At 38.5% G+C, this 15,102-nt stretch overlaps 2 protein-coding genes across 2 annotated transcripts; both read left to right on the top strand.

Moving 5' to 3' along the window:
- Positions 1 to 611: 611 nt before the first annotated feature.
- On the top strand, positions 612 to 4,454 carry LOC117619560 (GABA transporter 1-like). Its single transcript, XM_034349546.1, has 7 exons — positions 612 to 744; positions 1,208 to 1,438; positions 1,703 to 1,800; positions 2,158 to 2,344; positions 2,513 to 2,643; positions 3,315 to 3,548; positions 3,999 to 4,454. Exons 1-7 carry the CDS (start codon positions 612 to 614, stop codon positions 4,377 to 4,379), a joined length of 1,395 nt encoding a protein of 464 aa, XP_034205437.1. The 3' UTR covers positions 4,380 to 4,454.
- A 2,424-nt stretch (positions 4,455 to 6,878) lies between these two features.
- On the top strand, positions 6,879 to 10,474 carry LOC117618095. The gene is made up of 8 exons (XM_034347719.1): positions 6,879 to 7,053; positions 7,797 to 8,197; positions 8,355 to 8,373; positions 8,533 to 8,928; positions 9,105 to 9,480; positions 9,627 to 9,874; positions 9,976 to 10,236; positions 10,380 to 10,474. Exons 1-8 carry the CDS (start codon positions 6,879 to 6,881, stop codon positions 10,472 to 10,474), a joined length of 1,971 nt encoding a protein of 656 aa, XP_034203610.1.
- Positions 10,475 to 15,102: the final 4,628 nt, after the last annotated feature.

The following is a 15,102-nucleotide window of genomic DNA, read 5'->3' on the forward strand; positions in this document are numbered from 1 at the left end:
GGAATTGATAATATCTACATATAATATGAGGAGAGAAGATCATTTGACTCTATAATGTTAAACAAAAACTCACTTTCTGACAGTAAATTAAATAAGTGTGCGCATTGCCAAACAGAGATATCTTAATCCATTGTCGTTCTAGGATCTCAAACCTCTCCATGTAAATTGTACGTTGTTCTTTCTTCATATAGCGAATCCATTGTCGCTATAAAATGATTTGGTTTCAGGTCCCAATTAATCGTCACTGTTAAGACTTTTGAGACCAAGATGCACATATTCTACATAAAAATAATAACCAAATTTGTATCTTAGTATAATATGCTGTTGGCGGACGGCTTTCTTGACTTGTCCAAAACAGTCTTTGAACTCTTTCCAAGATGCCGTCGTCGTGCAAGTGCATCTAGCTTTTATATATCATTTCTTATTTCTTCATTTTATTGATTTATCTTAATTTTAGCATCCAACAGTCGAAAGTGTATGGTTGCCTTTGACTTGGGCATGGCTATCCCTTTCTTATGCTCTCATCAGTATAGCGAGTCACCCACCCAAGTACAGGATATACTTATATGTGTCTCAGCATACACTGAAGAGAGAGAGAGAGAGAGAGAGAGATGGGAACGGTGGCTCCAAACTTGATGGAAGTATCTGCAACTGCAACTGCAAGTGTTCACAAGGAAAACGGTGTGGTTGCCAACCCTCCAAAAGAGCTTGATGCCGGAGCCTTGTTCGTCCTCAAATCTCAAGGTTATTAGTGCTTAGAACTTATTATATGATATGATATTGTTTGATTTTCTTTTTACTTTATGCCGGAGCTTTCAGTACTAGGGTTCTATTTTCTCTTTCCTTTTCTTTTTCGGGCTTTTTAGGAGTAATAATTCTTAACTTTATGGCCAATTTGCATTTTGATCTTCCAACGTAATTTCATTTCCTCTCCTACTGTTGATCTGTCGTCAGATTTGTTACATTTTCTGTCAAATTTAGAGGTAAAATGGTCATTTCAAGTCGAGTCCGCTGGAGTTTTTAGGAACAATAGTCCCTGAACTTATACTCGTTACATTTTGGTCCTCAAACTTGAAAAATGACTATTTAGTTCCTTAAATTTGACGGATCAAAATACAAATTGGCAAATGATGTACTTATAAGATGTATTTATCTACTTCTCCGTCTCTAAATGTTTTGTATGTGGGTGGTTTGATTTGTGGTATAGGGTCGTGGTTGCATTGTGGGTATCACTTGACGACATCCATAGCGGCTCCCGCGCTTCTAAGTCTTCCATTTGCGCTCACCTTGCTAGGCTGGGTTGGAGGACTCATTTGCCTTGCCTTGGCTGGTTTGGTCACTTTCTATTCCTACAATCTTTTATCTCTGGTTCTGGAGCACCAAGAAAAGCTTGGACATCGTCAGCTTCGCTTTCGAGACATGGCCAGAGACATTTTAGGTGAGTGTAATTGTTATTTTAGTGTTTTCTTGAAACAATATCGTGTACGTCGATTTTGTTGATAACAACTAGATGTCTCAATAGTTTCCAATGTTTTTTTTTTTTTTTTCCAAAGATATCTATGAACGAAGACTTAAAACATAAACGGTTTGAATCGTTGAAGTGGAATTCATTGTGGATCCCACATAATGTCTATTTGAGGGATCCCTCTATAAAATGAGACTATATATATTTATGCATGTGGTTAATTTCATGTGTTGCCAGGTCCTGGATGGGGCAAATATTTTGTTGGTCCTTTGCAATTTTGGATATGTTATGGTGCTGTTATTGCTTGCACTCTACTTGGAGGGCAGAGCCTAAAGGTTAGTGTGTCCCCCAGATTTGTCATTAGTACACTTTGGTACATTTTTTAGTATATATTTCATGTTTATCAACTAATTCTTTATTTTGGGGCAAAAAAACAAAGTTATTTGTGAAATGACAGTATTATCGTCTCACTGAAAAATTATTCTATTTCTATCATCACGCTACTAGAAAATGCCTGATTTGTATACATTGTGGGTCGACAAAGCATGACCAAGTTTACACTTATAGTTTAAACAAAATAGCTCACTAAACATGAACACTTCTAGTTTACACTTCTACTTTATGCTAGTGAACTTGGTAGATTTATGTATAAACTTAATATATAATTGTCTTTTCTTGGGTTTCTTTGGCAGTTTATTTACCTGCTTTCCAACCCAGATGGGAAAATGAAGCTCTACCAATTTATAACTATGTTTGGAGGCGTGACACTATTTTTGGCTCAAATGCCATCCTTCCACTCCCTAAGGCACATAAACCTTGTATCTCTTATCCTTTGCCTTGCATTCAGCGCTTGCGTCACGGCTGGTTCTATATACATTGGTATTATTAGGGCATATTTGATAATCATTTCATTTTTCAATTTTTCAATTTTTCTCATCACTTTTTCTAAAAGCTGAAAACATGTTTGGTAATAATTTTCGTTTTCTGTTTTTACAGAAGTGAAAACTAATTTTCAAGAAAATATACATTTTCTTTTTTCTTTTGCAGGACATTCTAATAAGGCTCCTGTAAGGGACTATACCGTGAAAGGAAGTGCAAAAGACCGCAGTTTTGGTATCTTCAATGCCATTTCAATCATCGCTACTACATATGCAAGTGGAATAATTCCTGAAATACAGGTATTTGACCTATTTTTCATTCATTTACTTGCTTAAATTGTTGCTCATGAATTGAAACTAGAAAAATATTTTCTTGTGAAACAATCAAAGAAAAATTTGTGAGATTGTTCGTGTGATCACGTGGTAGTGTACAAAAATTATTTATCATGTTAATACGGCCATATTCACAAGTTTTGGCCCATACCACCAATCTATTTCATAATCTGAATCATTTTCACTTTTTAATTAGGTGATCATTGATATATCATCCGCGTAAAAATTCACTCAAATTGAAAATATTTAATTATCTTAGTGTAACTAAATAAATAAGCGAACACAATATTTTCGATAAACAAGTAAATAATCGCGATAATAATCAAGTGGTTAAACGGTTGATCTTTCATTTGGATGAAATTTCACAAGAAGGTTAGGATTATGAAGTTACATTTTGGAGTAGTCCCAAACGAGTAACTAGCGGCATATGAACTTACTGGTTAGCGCTTGTGCGTACTTGTATGTATATGGGCTAGAATAACATTTTCATAATAGAATAGGGTAGATTGTTTTCCAAGAAAACAATATTGCCATAACGACAATCAATTATTTCTTTATTTGAAAGATAATGAGCTAAGAAATCAATCAATTATTTGTATATTTGAATTCAATGGGCTAAAGATGTATCAAACTTGCAGGCAACTTTAGCTCCTCCGGTAAAAGGCAAGATGTTCAAAGGCCTATGTGTTTGCTATAGTGTGATAGTGACAACATATTTCAGTGTGGCAATCTCTGGGTACTGGGCGTTTGGAAATCAAGCAATGGGAACAGTTCTTTCTAATTTTATGGGTGATGAGAAGCCTTTACTGCCTACCTGGTTTTTGCTCATGACCAATGTCTTCACTCTTTCGCAAGTTTCTGCTGTCACAGTGGTAAGACAAACAGAAAAGCTAGCTTCAACATTTCTTATCCAAAAGCCCAAAATAACCTTACTAATTACTTTTCCAATTATAAAAAATTAATTTTAAAATGGACTTTTCTGGGTGGACTTTCAAGCCCACAAGAAACCCAAACGCGTTACCAACATAAGTTTAGAGCCTTAACATATGTGCATCTTAAAACCGATAAAAAAAGCATATTACACGTGAGTTAGATTAGTTAGTCAGGGCAGTAAGTCCGTCCTTTACACTCAAGTTTAAATTTCTCTTCACATAAATTAGGATTTAGGATTATTTAATTTCTTTGATCAATAAATTTAGGAGTATAATTGGAAGTCTGGATATATTTGTGGGTGATGGGTGCACTGATCAAATGCTTGAGTGCATTTTAGAAGCTCCATGCATCTTATTCCACAAGACTAACATGAGTCTGTCTATCTGTAGGTTTACTTGCAGCCAACAAATGAAGTGTTTGAGAAAAAATTTGCAGACCCAAAGATGCCTCAATTTTCCATCCGTAATGTTGTGCCGAGATTGATTCTCCGGTCACTTTCCGTCGTGGTAGCTACAATATTTGCTGCAATGTTGCCTTTCTTTGGAGATATCATGGCCTTGTTTGGGGCATTTGGATGCATTCCTCTAGACTTCATTTTGCCAATGATTTTCTACAACGTAACTTTCAAACCCTCCAAACAGAGCCTTATTTTTTGGGTGAACACATTGATAGCAGGAGTTTCCTTCTTGTTGGTCGGGGTAGGGGCAGTGGCATCTGTTCGACAAATAGTTCTTGATGCCAAAACATATCGCTTATTTGCTAACATGTAAAAAATAGTGGAAACAGTATGTATCTGCTTTCAATATCTATACATGAAAATTCGGTGCCTTTTAGATAGGGAAATATTTTTGCTGTCACTTTAACTTAAAGTGTATGTTCATCACCCTTCTTAATACTTGACACGTGTTCATAAGCATAACCATGATTAACTTTTTACTTTGATTTATGTAATCATGGTTATATTTATGTACACGTGTCAAATGTTGAAATGGGTGATATGTTGGCGTGACTTGTGGATATTGACTTACTTTCCTTACACACCAAGAATTCTTATTATAATTGTAATTGATTTACTTTAATTCCTGATTTCCTACTGTAAATAGATTTAGGAATTTATTATTGACTTGCCCATTCAGGTTTCGTTGTATTATAAATATGACCTCCTACAAGGAGAAGAATACACAGAAAATTCTCACAAACAAATATTCTCTCATAGTTTTCATATTTTAGCATAATAAGCATACATATTGGGTTAAAATGATGAGCAAAAATGTTCCCTTTAGATAGATGATCCATATATAATTCTCTGATAATTAAGAAGTTTTCTTTTCAATGATTAGAAAACATGGCCGCAGGTTATTTTGGCTAAAGTGTTTGTGTCAAACACTGAGGCCAATGAGTGATTAGTCATTTAATCTTAAACTTCTCAAAACTAAGGGCCTATAAAAGGGAGTTAGGAGGCCTAAAAAAAAGGGGGGAGCCGCAGGAATGAAGGAGAGGGGCAGAAGGTAGAGAGGAGCAGTGGCATAAAGGAGCACCCGTCATCAAAAGAAGTCAGGAATTTCTCTATGGCAAGGATGCATTCAACATCCAGTATAATCAACCCATGGGGATTCTTGGCTATTATGATTTCAATCATCATAAATTAAGTCGAGAATCTACTCCAAGGCGTACCTCCTCTCAAATATCTCTATAACATCCAGCTACGAATTGACAGCTAATATGATTTCAATCATCATAGGATCAAGACCTGATTTTCTCCAAAGTGCGGCTTCACTCAGGCGCTTCCAGGATGTGCTCAACATCCAATTCATAAGCACTCCGTAGGGATTGCTTATCATGATGGGCTATCCATCACAAAACCAAAATTGATTGGCAATGCCGTTAAAAGATGTAGAGAAATTCCTAGAATTTTCTGGACTTCTCTTACTTCAACGGCACAATGGCTAAGACTTGTTCAATGTTGTTCGTGTCTGCCAAAGAGGACATCAAAGAAAAAGGAAATCAAATAGGAAAGAAGAAACCATGTGGTAATTTATGCGAGTACCCGAAAAGCAATTTCAAATTCCATCATGATTGGATTATCTTTTAAATGGAGAACTTGATGTCCTGCTGATGTAGAACATATAGCCGAGTTGATCGAGGAACAGCTGGACAGGCGCGCACGTCGTCGCACCAGTAAAGCCCAATCTATGCAAGTATGAGCTACGAGCTCATAATTAGGCCCATGACTTATCATTTCAAGAGAACAGCGTGACAAATACTATCGTTTACTTTGACTTTTTAGTGTTTAAAGTTTTTAGAATATTTTGGGAGACTTTTATTATTTTCCTTTTTGTTTTCTAATTAGCTTTCTTAGCATGTCTAGGGTTTCTCATTAGCTTTCGAAGCAAGTTTAGGGTTTCTTTTGTATAAAAGGAATGCATTGGAGCATCTTGAGATTATTCATATTATTTTCAATCAATATATTTGAGGTTTACTCAATTTCTCTGGTGGATTCCGACATTGTTACTTGTAGGGTTATCGTTCGATCTCCCTATCTCTTATATCTCGATGCGTCAATTGGTATCAGAGCAGATTTTTGCCTGACTCGAAGTGCCTCCAATGGCTCGTCCAGATGGAGAAGATAGGACCCGTGGAGATAGGGAACCAATCACTCGTGATGAATTCAATTCAGCAATCGAGGGTTTACGTCAGATGATCCTGACCTTAGGAAACCAAGCACGGCCAAACAAAGACAGAGGAGAAGATCGGTGTAACGAACGATGTCCCCCACAACGTCCTCATCAAGAAGATAGTGATGCGGAGTCGGAGGAAGAAATTCATGACGTTCATGCCCAACCCAATAACCAAGGCCAAGAAGACTATCGCATGAAGACTAAAATTCCATATTTCAATGGGCACTTACAAGTTGAAGATTTCTTGGATTGGCTTGTTGAAGTGGAGAGGTTTTTGAACTTATGGAGGTTCCCGTGGTGAACATGGTGAAGCTAACAACTTTTCGTCTCAAAGGTAGTGCTGCAATATAGTGGTATCAATTACAGAAGAGGCGCCAAAGGCAAGGCAAAGCTCCTGCGTGAACTTAGCGACGGATGAAGCAATTAATGATGGATAGATTCCTCTTGGCAGACTTTTAGCAATATTTGTATTGCCTTTACCACAATTGCATCCAAGGCCATAGGATGGTGGCAGAGTATACATCTGAATTTTTGCACATCGCAGAATGTAATAGCCTAGATGAAACTGATAGTCAACAAGTGTGAAGGTACATGAATGGGCTTAAACCTTCCATCCAAGATCGAACTGGGTTGCAGACTTTCTGGACCGTGCAAGAGGCTAATAATATGGCCCTCAAGGCAGAACTTATGGAGAACGAGAGACGATCGAGTTCTGGCAATTTTCAGAAGAAATCTGCCAATTCACCTATCCCTGCAAAAGACAAAGGTAAAGAAATTGAACAAGTTCCTAGGAATAATAATACTAATAAATGACAAGGCATAAAGGGAGCAGCAGAAGGCAGTAGCTGCACTGGGGATAAAAGTCGTTTCCAAAGACCGAATCCTTATGCAAAACCTTATGGAGATCACTGTTATCGTTGCAGCAAACCGGGCCACAAATCCAACGATTGTCTCAATCGTAGGCAAGTTAACTTAGCTGAAGTGAATGAGGATGACAATGAGGATCATGGTACTGATGAATAGTACGAATGAGCTGATTTCGCCTATGAGGAAGACGATGAATTAATTAACCTAATCTTGCAGCAGGAGTTACTCATATCCAAAAAAATCGTGGATTATTTAAAGTTGCCAACAGAGAAGCATGAATCACCTTATTCCTTGAGATGGGTGAAGAGAGGCCCTTCAGTTCTGGTGATAGAAGTTTGCAAGGTACCGCTGTCATTTGGTAAGCATTATAAGTCTGAGGTTCTTTGTGATATTATTAATATGGATGCTAGTCACATTTTGTTGGGTAGATCTTGGCAGTTTGATACATATGCCACTCATAACGGACATGATAACGTGTATGTTTTCAATTGGGGCTCTCATAAAATTGCTAAGGCTCCCATGAACGACTTTGTCAAACTTGAGAAACCAGCCGCGAATCCCAATTTCCTCACCATAGCTAGTAATGAACGTGACTATTTATAAGCTGTTAAAGATGCAGAAACAATTTATCCCATGGTGCAGTCATACTTGATAAAGCTGAAATTCCAAAAGAATTGCAGAAAATTTTGCAAGGGTTCAAGGAGTTGATTGCTGACAACATACCCAACCAGCTACCTCCCATGAAGGAGGATATCCAACATCAGATTGATTTGGTGCCTGGAGCAAGTCTCCCCAATCTACCACATTATCTCATGACTCCCAAGGAGAATGAAATTCTACAAGAGAAGATAGAAGAGTTGCTGCAAAAAGGGTTTATTCGTAAGAGCATGAGTTCTTGTGCAGTCCCACTATTGCTGGTGCCCAAAAAAGATGAAACATGGCATATGTATGTTGATAGTAGGGTGATCAACAAAATTACTATCAAATACAGATTTCCAATACCACGGTTGGAAGACATGCTGGATGTGTTGGAGGGTTCTAAGGTGTTTTCGAAGATAGACCTTTGAAGTCGTTACCATCAAATTCACATCAATCCGGGTGATGAGTGGAAAGCTGCGTTCAAAAGCAAGGATGGCTTGTACGAGTGAATGGTTTGGTTTATTAAATGCATCAAGCACTTTTATGCACTTTATGAACCAGGTTCTTCGTCCTTTTATCGGTTCTTTTGTTGTGGTATATTTTGATGATATTTTAATTTATAATAAAACCAAGGAAGAACATTTGGAGCATTTGAAACAGGTCTTTCGAGTTTTGGAAAACCAACTTTTCATCAACCTGAAAAAGTGTAATTTATGTACCAATAAATTACTCTTTCTAGGTTATGTTATTGGCGAGGATGGCATTCAGGTGGATGATGAGAAGGTGCGAGCTATTAGTGACTGGCCTACCACGACAATAGTAAGTGAGTTAAGAAGCTTTCATGGGTTGGCTACCTTTTATCGAAGGTTTGTTCATGATTTTAGCATCATTACTACACCCATCACTGAGTGTTTGAAGCAAGGAAAGTTTCAGTGGGGTGATGAGCAAGAGAAGAGTTTAGCACTCATTAAGCACAAGCTATGCACCGCCCCAGTCCTAGCCCTTCCTAACTTTGAGAAGATATTTGAGGTCGAATGTGATGCAAGTGAAGTGGGAGTAGGTGCAGTTTTGTCTCAAGAGAAGAAACCAGTGGCCTTTTTTAGTGAGAAACTTAGTGAAGCTCACCAAATATGGAGTATTTATGAGTAAGAATTTTATGCAGTGGTTCATGTTTTGAAATAGTATGAGCACTACTTGATGCAACTCACCAGGCCCTGAAGTTCCTCCACAGTCAGAAATCCGTAAGCAAGATGCATATAAGGTGGAGTACCTTCTTGCAGAAATTCCCTTTTGTGATTAAACATAAATCAGGTACCCTTAATCGTGTGGTAGATGCTTTGAGCCGAAGAGCAAACATACTAGTTACCATGGCTCAAAAGGTTAAGGGATTTGAGTTCTTGAAGGAGTTGTATGAAGTCGATGAAGACTTTAAGGAGATTTGGTCTAAGTGTGTTCGCAACCAACCTGTTACAAATTTTCACCCCACTTATGGTTATTTGTTTAAAGGTAACAAACTTTGTATTCCTGAAACCTTCTTGAGGGAGAAGCTAATTCGAGATTTACATGGAGGCGGCCTAAGTGGGCACTTAGGAAGAGACAAAAAAATTGCTGGCATGGAGGAGCGTTATTATTGGCCACAATTGAAAAATGACGTGGAAAGATCGTGCAAAAGTGCTATACTTGTCAGGTGTCTAAGGGCCAGTCTCAAAACATTGGTCTTTACATGCCTTTGCCTATGCCTAATGATATTTGGCAAGACCTTTCAATGGACTTCGTGTTGGGACTCCCCTGTACACAAAGGGGAGTAGATCCTGTTTTTGTTGTTGTTGACAGGTTCTCCAAGATGACGCACTTCATCGCGTGCAAGAAGACGAATGATGCAACTAGCGTAGCCAAATTATTTTTCAAGGAGGTTGTTTGTTTGCATGGTGTGCCCAAATCCATCACCTCTGATCGTGACACGAAGTTCCTCAGTCACTTTTGGGTTACTTTATGGAAGATGTTTGAAACCACCCTTAATCGCAGCAGTACCGCACATCCCCAAATTGATGGCCAGACAGAAGTTACTAACGGAACTTTGGGTAACATGATCTGTAGCATCTGGGGAGACAAACCCAAATAGTGGGATAATGCACTGCCTCAAGTTGAGTTTGCATATAATAGTGTTGTTCACATGCCACAGGAAAATCACCTTTCAATTTGGTTTACAGTTCGATTCCTAACCATGTGATTGATTTAGTGAAGCTACCCAAGGCCCATGGTGTAAGTACCGCAACTGAGCATATGGCAGAAAATGTCCAGGCCATGAAGAATGAGGTCAAGGAGAGGTTGGAGAAAACCACAGCTAAATACAAAGCCGCCGCAGACAAACATGTACGAGTTAAGGTGTTCAATGAAGGCGACTCCGTCATGGTCTGTTTGAAGAAGGAGAGGTTTCCAGTGGGTACTTATCGCAGTTTATAGCCCAGTAAATATGGTCCCTACAAGATTCTAAAGATGATCAACGACAATGCTTATGTTGTGGACTTGCCCTCATCCATGGAGATTTCAAGCACTTTCAATGTTGCTGACCTGTATGCCATGAAGATGATCCACTCTATCCTAAAGATAACTCGGGGTCGAGTTCTTCCGAAGTGGAAGGGACTAATGTAGAACATATGGCCGAGTTGATCGAGGAATAGCTGGACAGGCGTGCACGTCGTCGAGTCAGCAAAGCCCAATCTGTGCAAGTATGGGCTCTGAGCTCAGAATCAGGTCCATGACCTATCGTTTAGAAGAGAATGTCATGACAAATGCAACACATTGCTTTGTTGTGACGTATGGGCTATTTTAGCCAAATTTGATCGTTTACTTTGACTTTTCTGCGTTTAAAGTTTTTAGAATATTTTAGGAAACTTTTATTATTTTCCTTTTTGTTTTCTAATTAGCTTTCTTAGCAAGTCTAGGGTTTCTCATTAGCTTTCCAAGCAAGTCTAGGGTTTCTCATTAGCTTTCCAAGCAAGTCTAAGGTTTCTCTTGCATAAAAGGAATAGGTTGGTGCATCCTGAGATTATTCATATTATTTTCAATGAATATATTTGAGGTTTACTCAATTTCTCTAGTGGATTCCATTTTGTTGGTGAATTCCGACATTGTTACTTGTAGGGTTATCATTCGATCTCCCTATCTCTTATATCTCATTGCGTCACCTGCACATGAAGCAAGACAAGTTATCTTGCCTTTGGTGGAGATTTGCAAAGCTAAAATAGAACAAGAAGAATGAGTGTGGTGGAGGGACGTGAGATGTGCAGAAGAAAAAAAAAACAAAAACTTTGTTTCTTTCTTTTGTTATGCAGCACAATCAAAGCAAGAAAAAAAAAATTAAATAAGGAGGACTCTTCCTCAACACTTGCAAGTGAGACATTTGATTTACTAAGTGAGATATTCCAACCGGCTTGAGACAAACAAAAATAAAAAGATTGGATGTGGATGTGGTGGTTCACCCACCACGTAAAGGTTCAAGCCTCTCTCTGTCATGCTTCAAGCCTCTCTCTGTCATGCAGGAAGTATCTAAGAAATAGGTGAAGTCTATGATGGGCCCCACACATTCAGAGAAAGGAAACCAAAAGGAAGAAGACTTCTTTCTCTCTTGGCTTGCAACAAATAAAGTTGAGAAAGAGAAGTTTGTTCTCTTTACTTTATTACCAGAAGGAGATAAATTGCTTGCCACCTGCACAAAATTGAACAAACAAAATAGCAAGAGGTCACAAAAGACTTCAATTCACATGTTGAAAGACCATGTGTGTTGTTGCCTTGAGCTCAGAAGACATGATCAAGAAAGCTAAAGGCTTATGAGGATTCAGCTCATTACCAAATCATCGACAGCAATAGGCCCAACACGAAATTACAAGATTTGATGGCCCAAGACCTAATGGTCTCATATGCATTGGGCTTGTCTCACATCTCAAGATCAGTCAATCTCAAGTCGACATTCCATGACTTGACGGCCTCAAATACAATGGACTTGTTCATTATAAGTCCCAAGCTTAATGGACTTGTCCATTAAAAATCCAGTTGGCGAACAATTGGTGCAAAGTCTCAAGTTTTCAAATTATCGATTAATGGGCTTAAATTTCAAAAATGCCCTTTAATTCCTAAATCGTCAAGTGAATGTCACATCCCCGGATCGGCTCCGCCGTAGCACGATATTGTCCGCTTTGGGCCCCCCTCTCTGCCCGCACGGTTTTGTTTCTGGGAGCTCACGAGCAACTTCCCAGTGGGTCACCCATCCTGGGATTGCTCTGGCCCCTAACTTGCTTAACTTCGGAGTTCCTACGACTCCAAAGCCAGTGAGCTCCCAAAAGGCCTCGTGCTAGATGGATGCGGGTGTGCACATATAAGGCACATCACCTCCTCTCCGTTGGTTGATGTGGGATCTTACAATCCACCCCCCTTAAGGGCCCGACGTCCTCGTCGGCACATTCGCACCACACGGCAAAGTGGCTCTGATACCAAATTGTCACATCCCGGGATCGGCTCCGCCGTAGCAAGATATTGTCCGCTTTGGGCCCCCCTCTCTGCCCTCACGGTTTTGTTTCTAGGAGCTCATAGCAACTTCCCAGTGGGTCACCCATCCTGAGATTGCTCTAGCCCCCAACTCGCTTAACTTCGGAGTTCCTACGACTCCGAAGCCAGTGAGCTCCCAAAAGACCTCGTGCTAGATGGATGCGGGTGTGCACATATAAGGCACATCACCCCCTCTCCGTTGGTTGATGTGGGATCTTACAGTGAAGACTCAAGTGGTACAAAATCACGCCAAATCCCAAGTGGTACAAAACTACCCCAAATTCCAAGTGGTACAAAACCACGTCAAATCCCAAGTGGTAGAAAGCTACGCCAAAACCCCAAGTGGTACAAAACCATGTCACAAGCCCAGATGGCACAAAATCATGCAAATTAAATCGAAATTTAGAACAGCGTTGGTTTGATCTCGTCAAGGGCACGTAGGCAGTCTAGCATCCTCATAGACGCAACCGCAACCAAATTTGAATCCCTAGTTTATTCTAACCAAATTCGCCTAAACACTTTCCCAAATGCAAATGTCAATTGTAGAAAATTAGTGGGTTCATCAAAATTGCTCATTATTTTTCTTGGACATTGACAATAAGAAAAATGGTACAAAACCATCCAATTTTTCCACGGGTCATCTACCCATGCAAATTTCAATAAGATTAAATTCAAATATCTCAAACACAAATTCTCAATTAGTGGGCCACACTTACCCATTAATTCCTAATTTTTACCATGGGTCATGTACATATGAAAGTCTCCAAATTATCTTAAAGACATAAATTCTAAATTAGTGGGCCATACTTACCCATTAATTTCTAAATTTGGAACTACGTCGATTTGATCCCATCAAGGGTACGTAGGTAGTCTACCATTCCAATAGACACAACCGCAACCAAATTTGAATCCCTAGTTTATCCTATCCAAATTCACCAAGACACTTTTCCAAGTGCAAATGTCAATTTTAAAAAATTAGTGGGTTAATCAAAATTGCTCATTATTTTTCTTGGACATTGACAATAAGAAAAATGGTACAAAACCATCCAATTTTTCCACGGGTCATCTACCCATGCAAATTTCAATAAGATTAAATTCAAATATCTCAAACACAAATTCTCAATTAGTGGGCCACACTTACCCATTAATTCCTAATTTTTACCATGGGTCATGTACATATGAAAGTCTCCAAATTGTCTCAAAGACACAAATTCTTAATTAGTATGCCACACTTACCCATTAATTTTCAAATCAATTTTGGAACTACGTTGGTTTGATCCCTTCAAAAGGGTAAGTAGGCAATCTAGAGATTCAATCTAGATGCAATCGTTCAAATCTTAAATTGAACAGAATCACTGGTTTATTCTTAACCAAATTCCCCCCAAACACAATTCCATATCGAATCCCTGGTTTATTCAGCTAAATTCACTCAAACACTTCCCAATACAATTCAAATCAAATTTCCCTCGAAATGAGTCTTTATTCATTGCAATTCTTTGAACTACGAGTGGCTTGATTCCCTGAAGGGATATGTTGGCACTTTGAGGTTCGACTTAGGGGCAGCAACAAAACCAAACACACACGTTCTATTTCTTTATAATGGAATCAAAAGGTTTTCCTTTGAAGCAAGAGATTGTAATTAAGAGACACCGTGTCTCAAATGGATGGAACCTAAAATAATAAAATCTCATTATTTAATTAGTGATGGTGAAATTATGTTAGGAAGTTCACATTTTTCTTCAACAGGACTCCAGATGTGACACGAGGTGGTGATACGTGTCCCTAAATAGTGGAGTCCTTAGTCAGAACAAAAAATGGCTTCAAGAACAAGTCTTGCCATTCGACCGAGGGTACCAAAGGGCATTGTAGTCCTCCTCATGCTGATGTCAAATATCAAGCCCCTTGGTGCAAGGTACAAACAAGATTTTTTTATTATTACTAGCTCCTTTTGCGCACAAATTATTTAGACTTTTTTTTTTTAGTACAAGTGTAAACTCGAAGGGGTGGAGGTTTTTCTCTCACATACACACGCATTAAGGTGTCATGAAATTCAAACGTGAGACTACTAACCTTCAAGTCAATACCCTTTTCCTTTAGGCTAGACTCCGTTGAACAAATTATCTACATGTTAGCCATAATAAATTAAAATGATAAAGTATATTGATGATAATACTAGTGTCATAGTGTCACGTAGAATGTATTAGACGCACCATCCATAACAGGAAGATATGTGCCATAGCAAATGCTGACGGATAACCCATGGAAGTGAAATAATCCAGAATCGTCCGTGAACAACCAATCAACTTAATTAAGGGATTAATTAACATCGAGTATGTCTCAAAGATGATATTCCATGAGATAGGGCCACCACCACCAAACCTTCTTGTATAGGATCCATCAATTCTCTACTCTTCATCAGTGAAATGTAGTATTAGACGAGGATCATGGTTGCATGACTCCACAAATTAAAATGAGGATTGTGATTTTTGTTTCGAATCGCTTTTAGATGGAATTAAAAATAATTTGTTCTTAACTTACAGATTAATGGTCTCATATTCGAACCTTCAGCACTCTAATTTAAACTATCTCTTATACCTAAAAAAGAAATTATGACAATCTACCTAAAAAAGTGATAAACGCAAGTTTACTCTCATGATGAGAGTTAATCATTCAACTTTCAACTTTCTTTGTTTGTGCAAATAAGAGGCATGTACTATCATAATAAACTACCCCCCCTATAATATTATAAATAGTAATTGCCACC

The sequence above is a fragment of the Prunus dulcis genome, chromosome 2 (assembly GCF_902201215.1).
Source record: "Prunus dulcis chromosome 2, ALMONDv2, whole genome shotgun sequence".
Lineage (NCBI taxonomy): Eukaryota > Viridiplantae > Streptophyta > Magnoliopsida > Rosales > Rosaceae > Prunus > Prunus dulcis.

Excerpts from the sequence above, each read along its gene's own strand:
- LOC117619560 (XM_034349546.1), top strand. The coding sequence starts at position 612 with ATGGGAACGGTGGCTCCAAACTTGATGGAAGTATCTGCAACTGCAACT. Across the intron at positions 745-1,207 it reads GTTCGTCCTCAAATCTCAAG|GGTCGTGGTTGCATTGTGGG; the intron begins GTTATTAGTGCT and ends TTTGTGGTATAG. Across the intron at positions 2,644-3,314 it reads GAATAATTCCTGAAATACAG|GCAACTTTAGCTCCTCCGGT; the intron begins GTATTTGACCTA and ends TCAAACTTGCAG.
- LOC117618095 (XM_034347719.1), top strand. The coding sequence starts at position 6,879 with ATGAATGGGCTTAAACCTTCCATCCAAGATCGAACTGGGTTGCAGACT. Across the intron at positions 9,481-9,626 it reads AAAAGTGCTATACTTGTCAG|GTTCTCCAAGATGACGCACT; the intron begins GTGTCTAAGGGC and ends TGTTGTTGACAG. Across the intron at positions 9,875-9,975 it reads AGTTACTAACGGAACTTTGG|GAAAATCACCTTTCAATTTG; the intron begins GTAACATGATCT and ends CACATGCCACAG.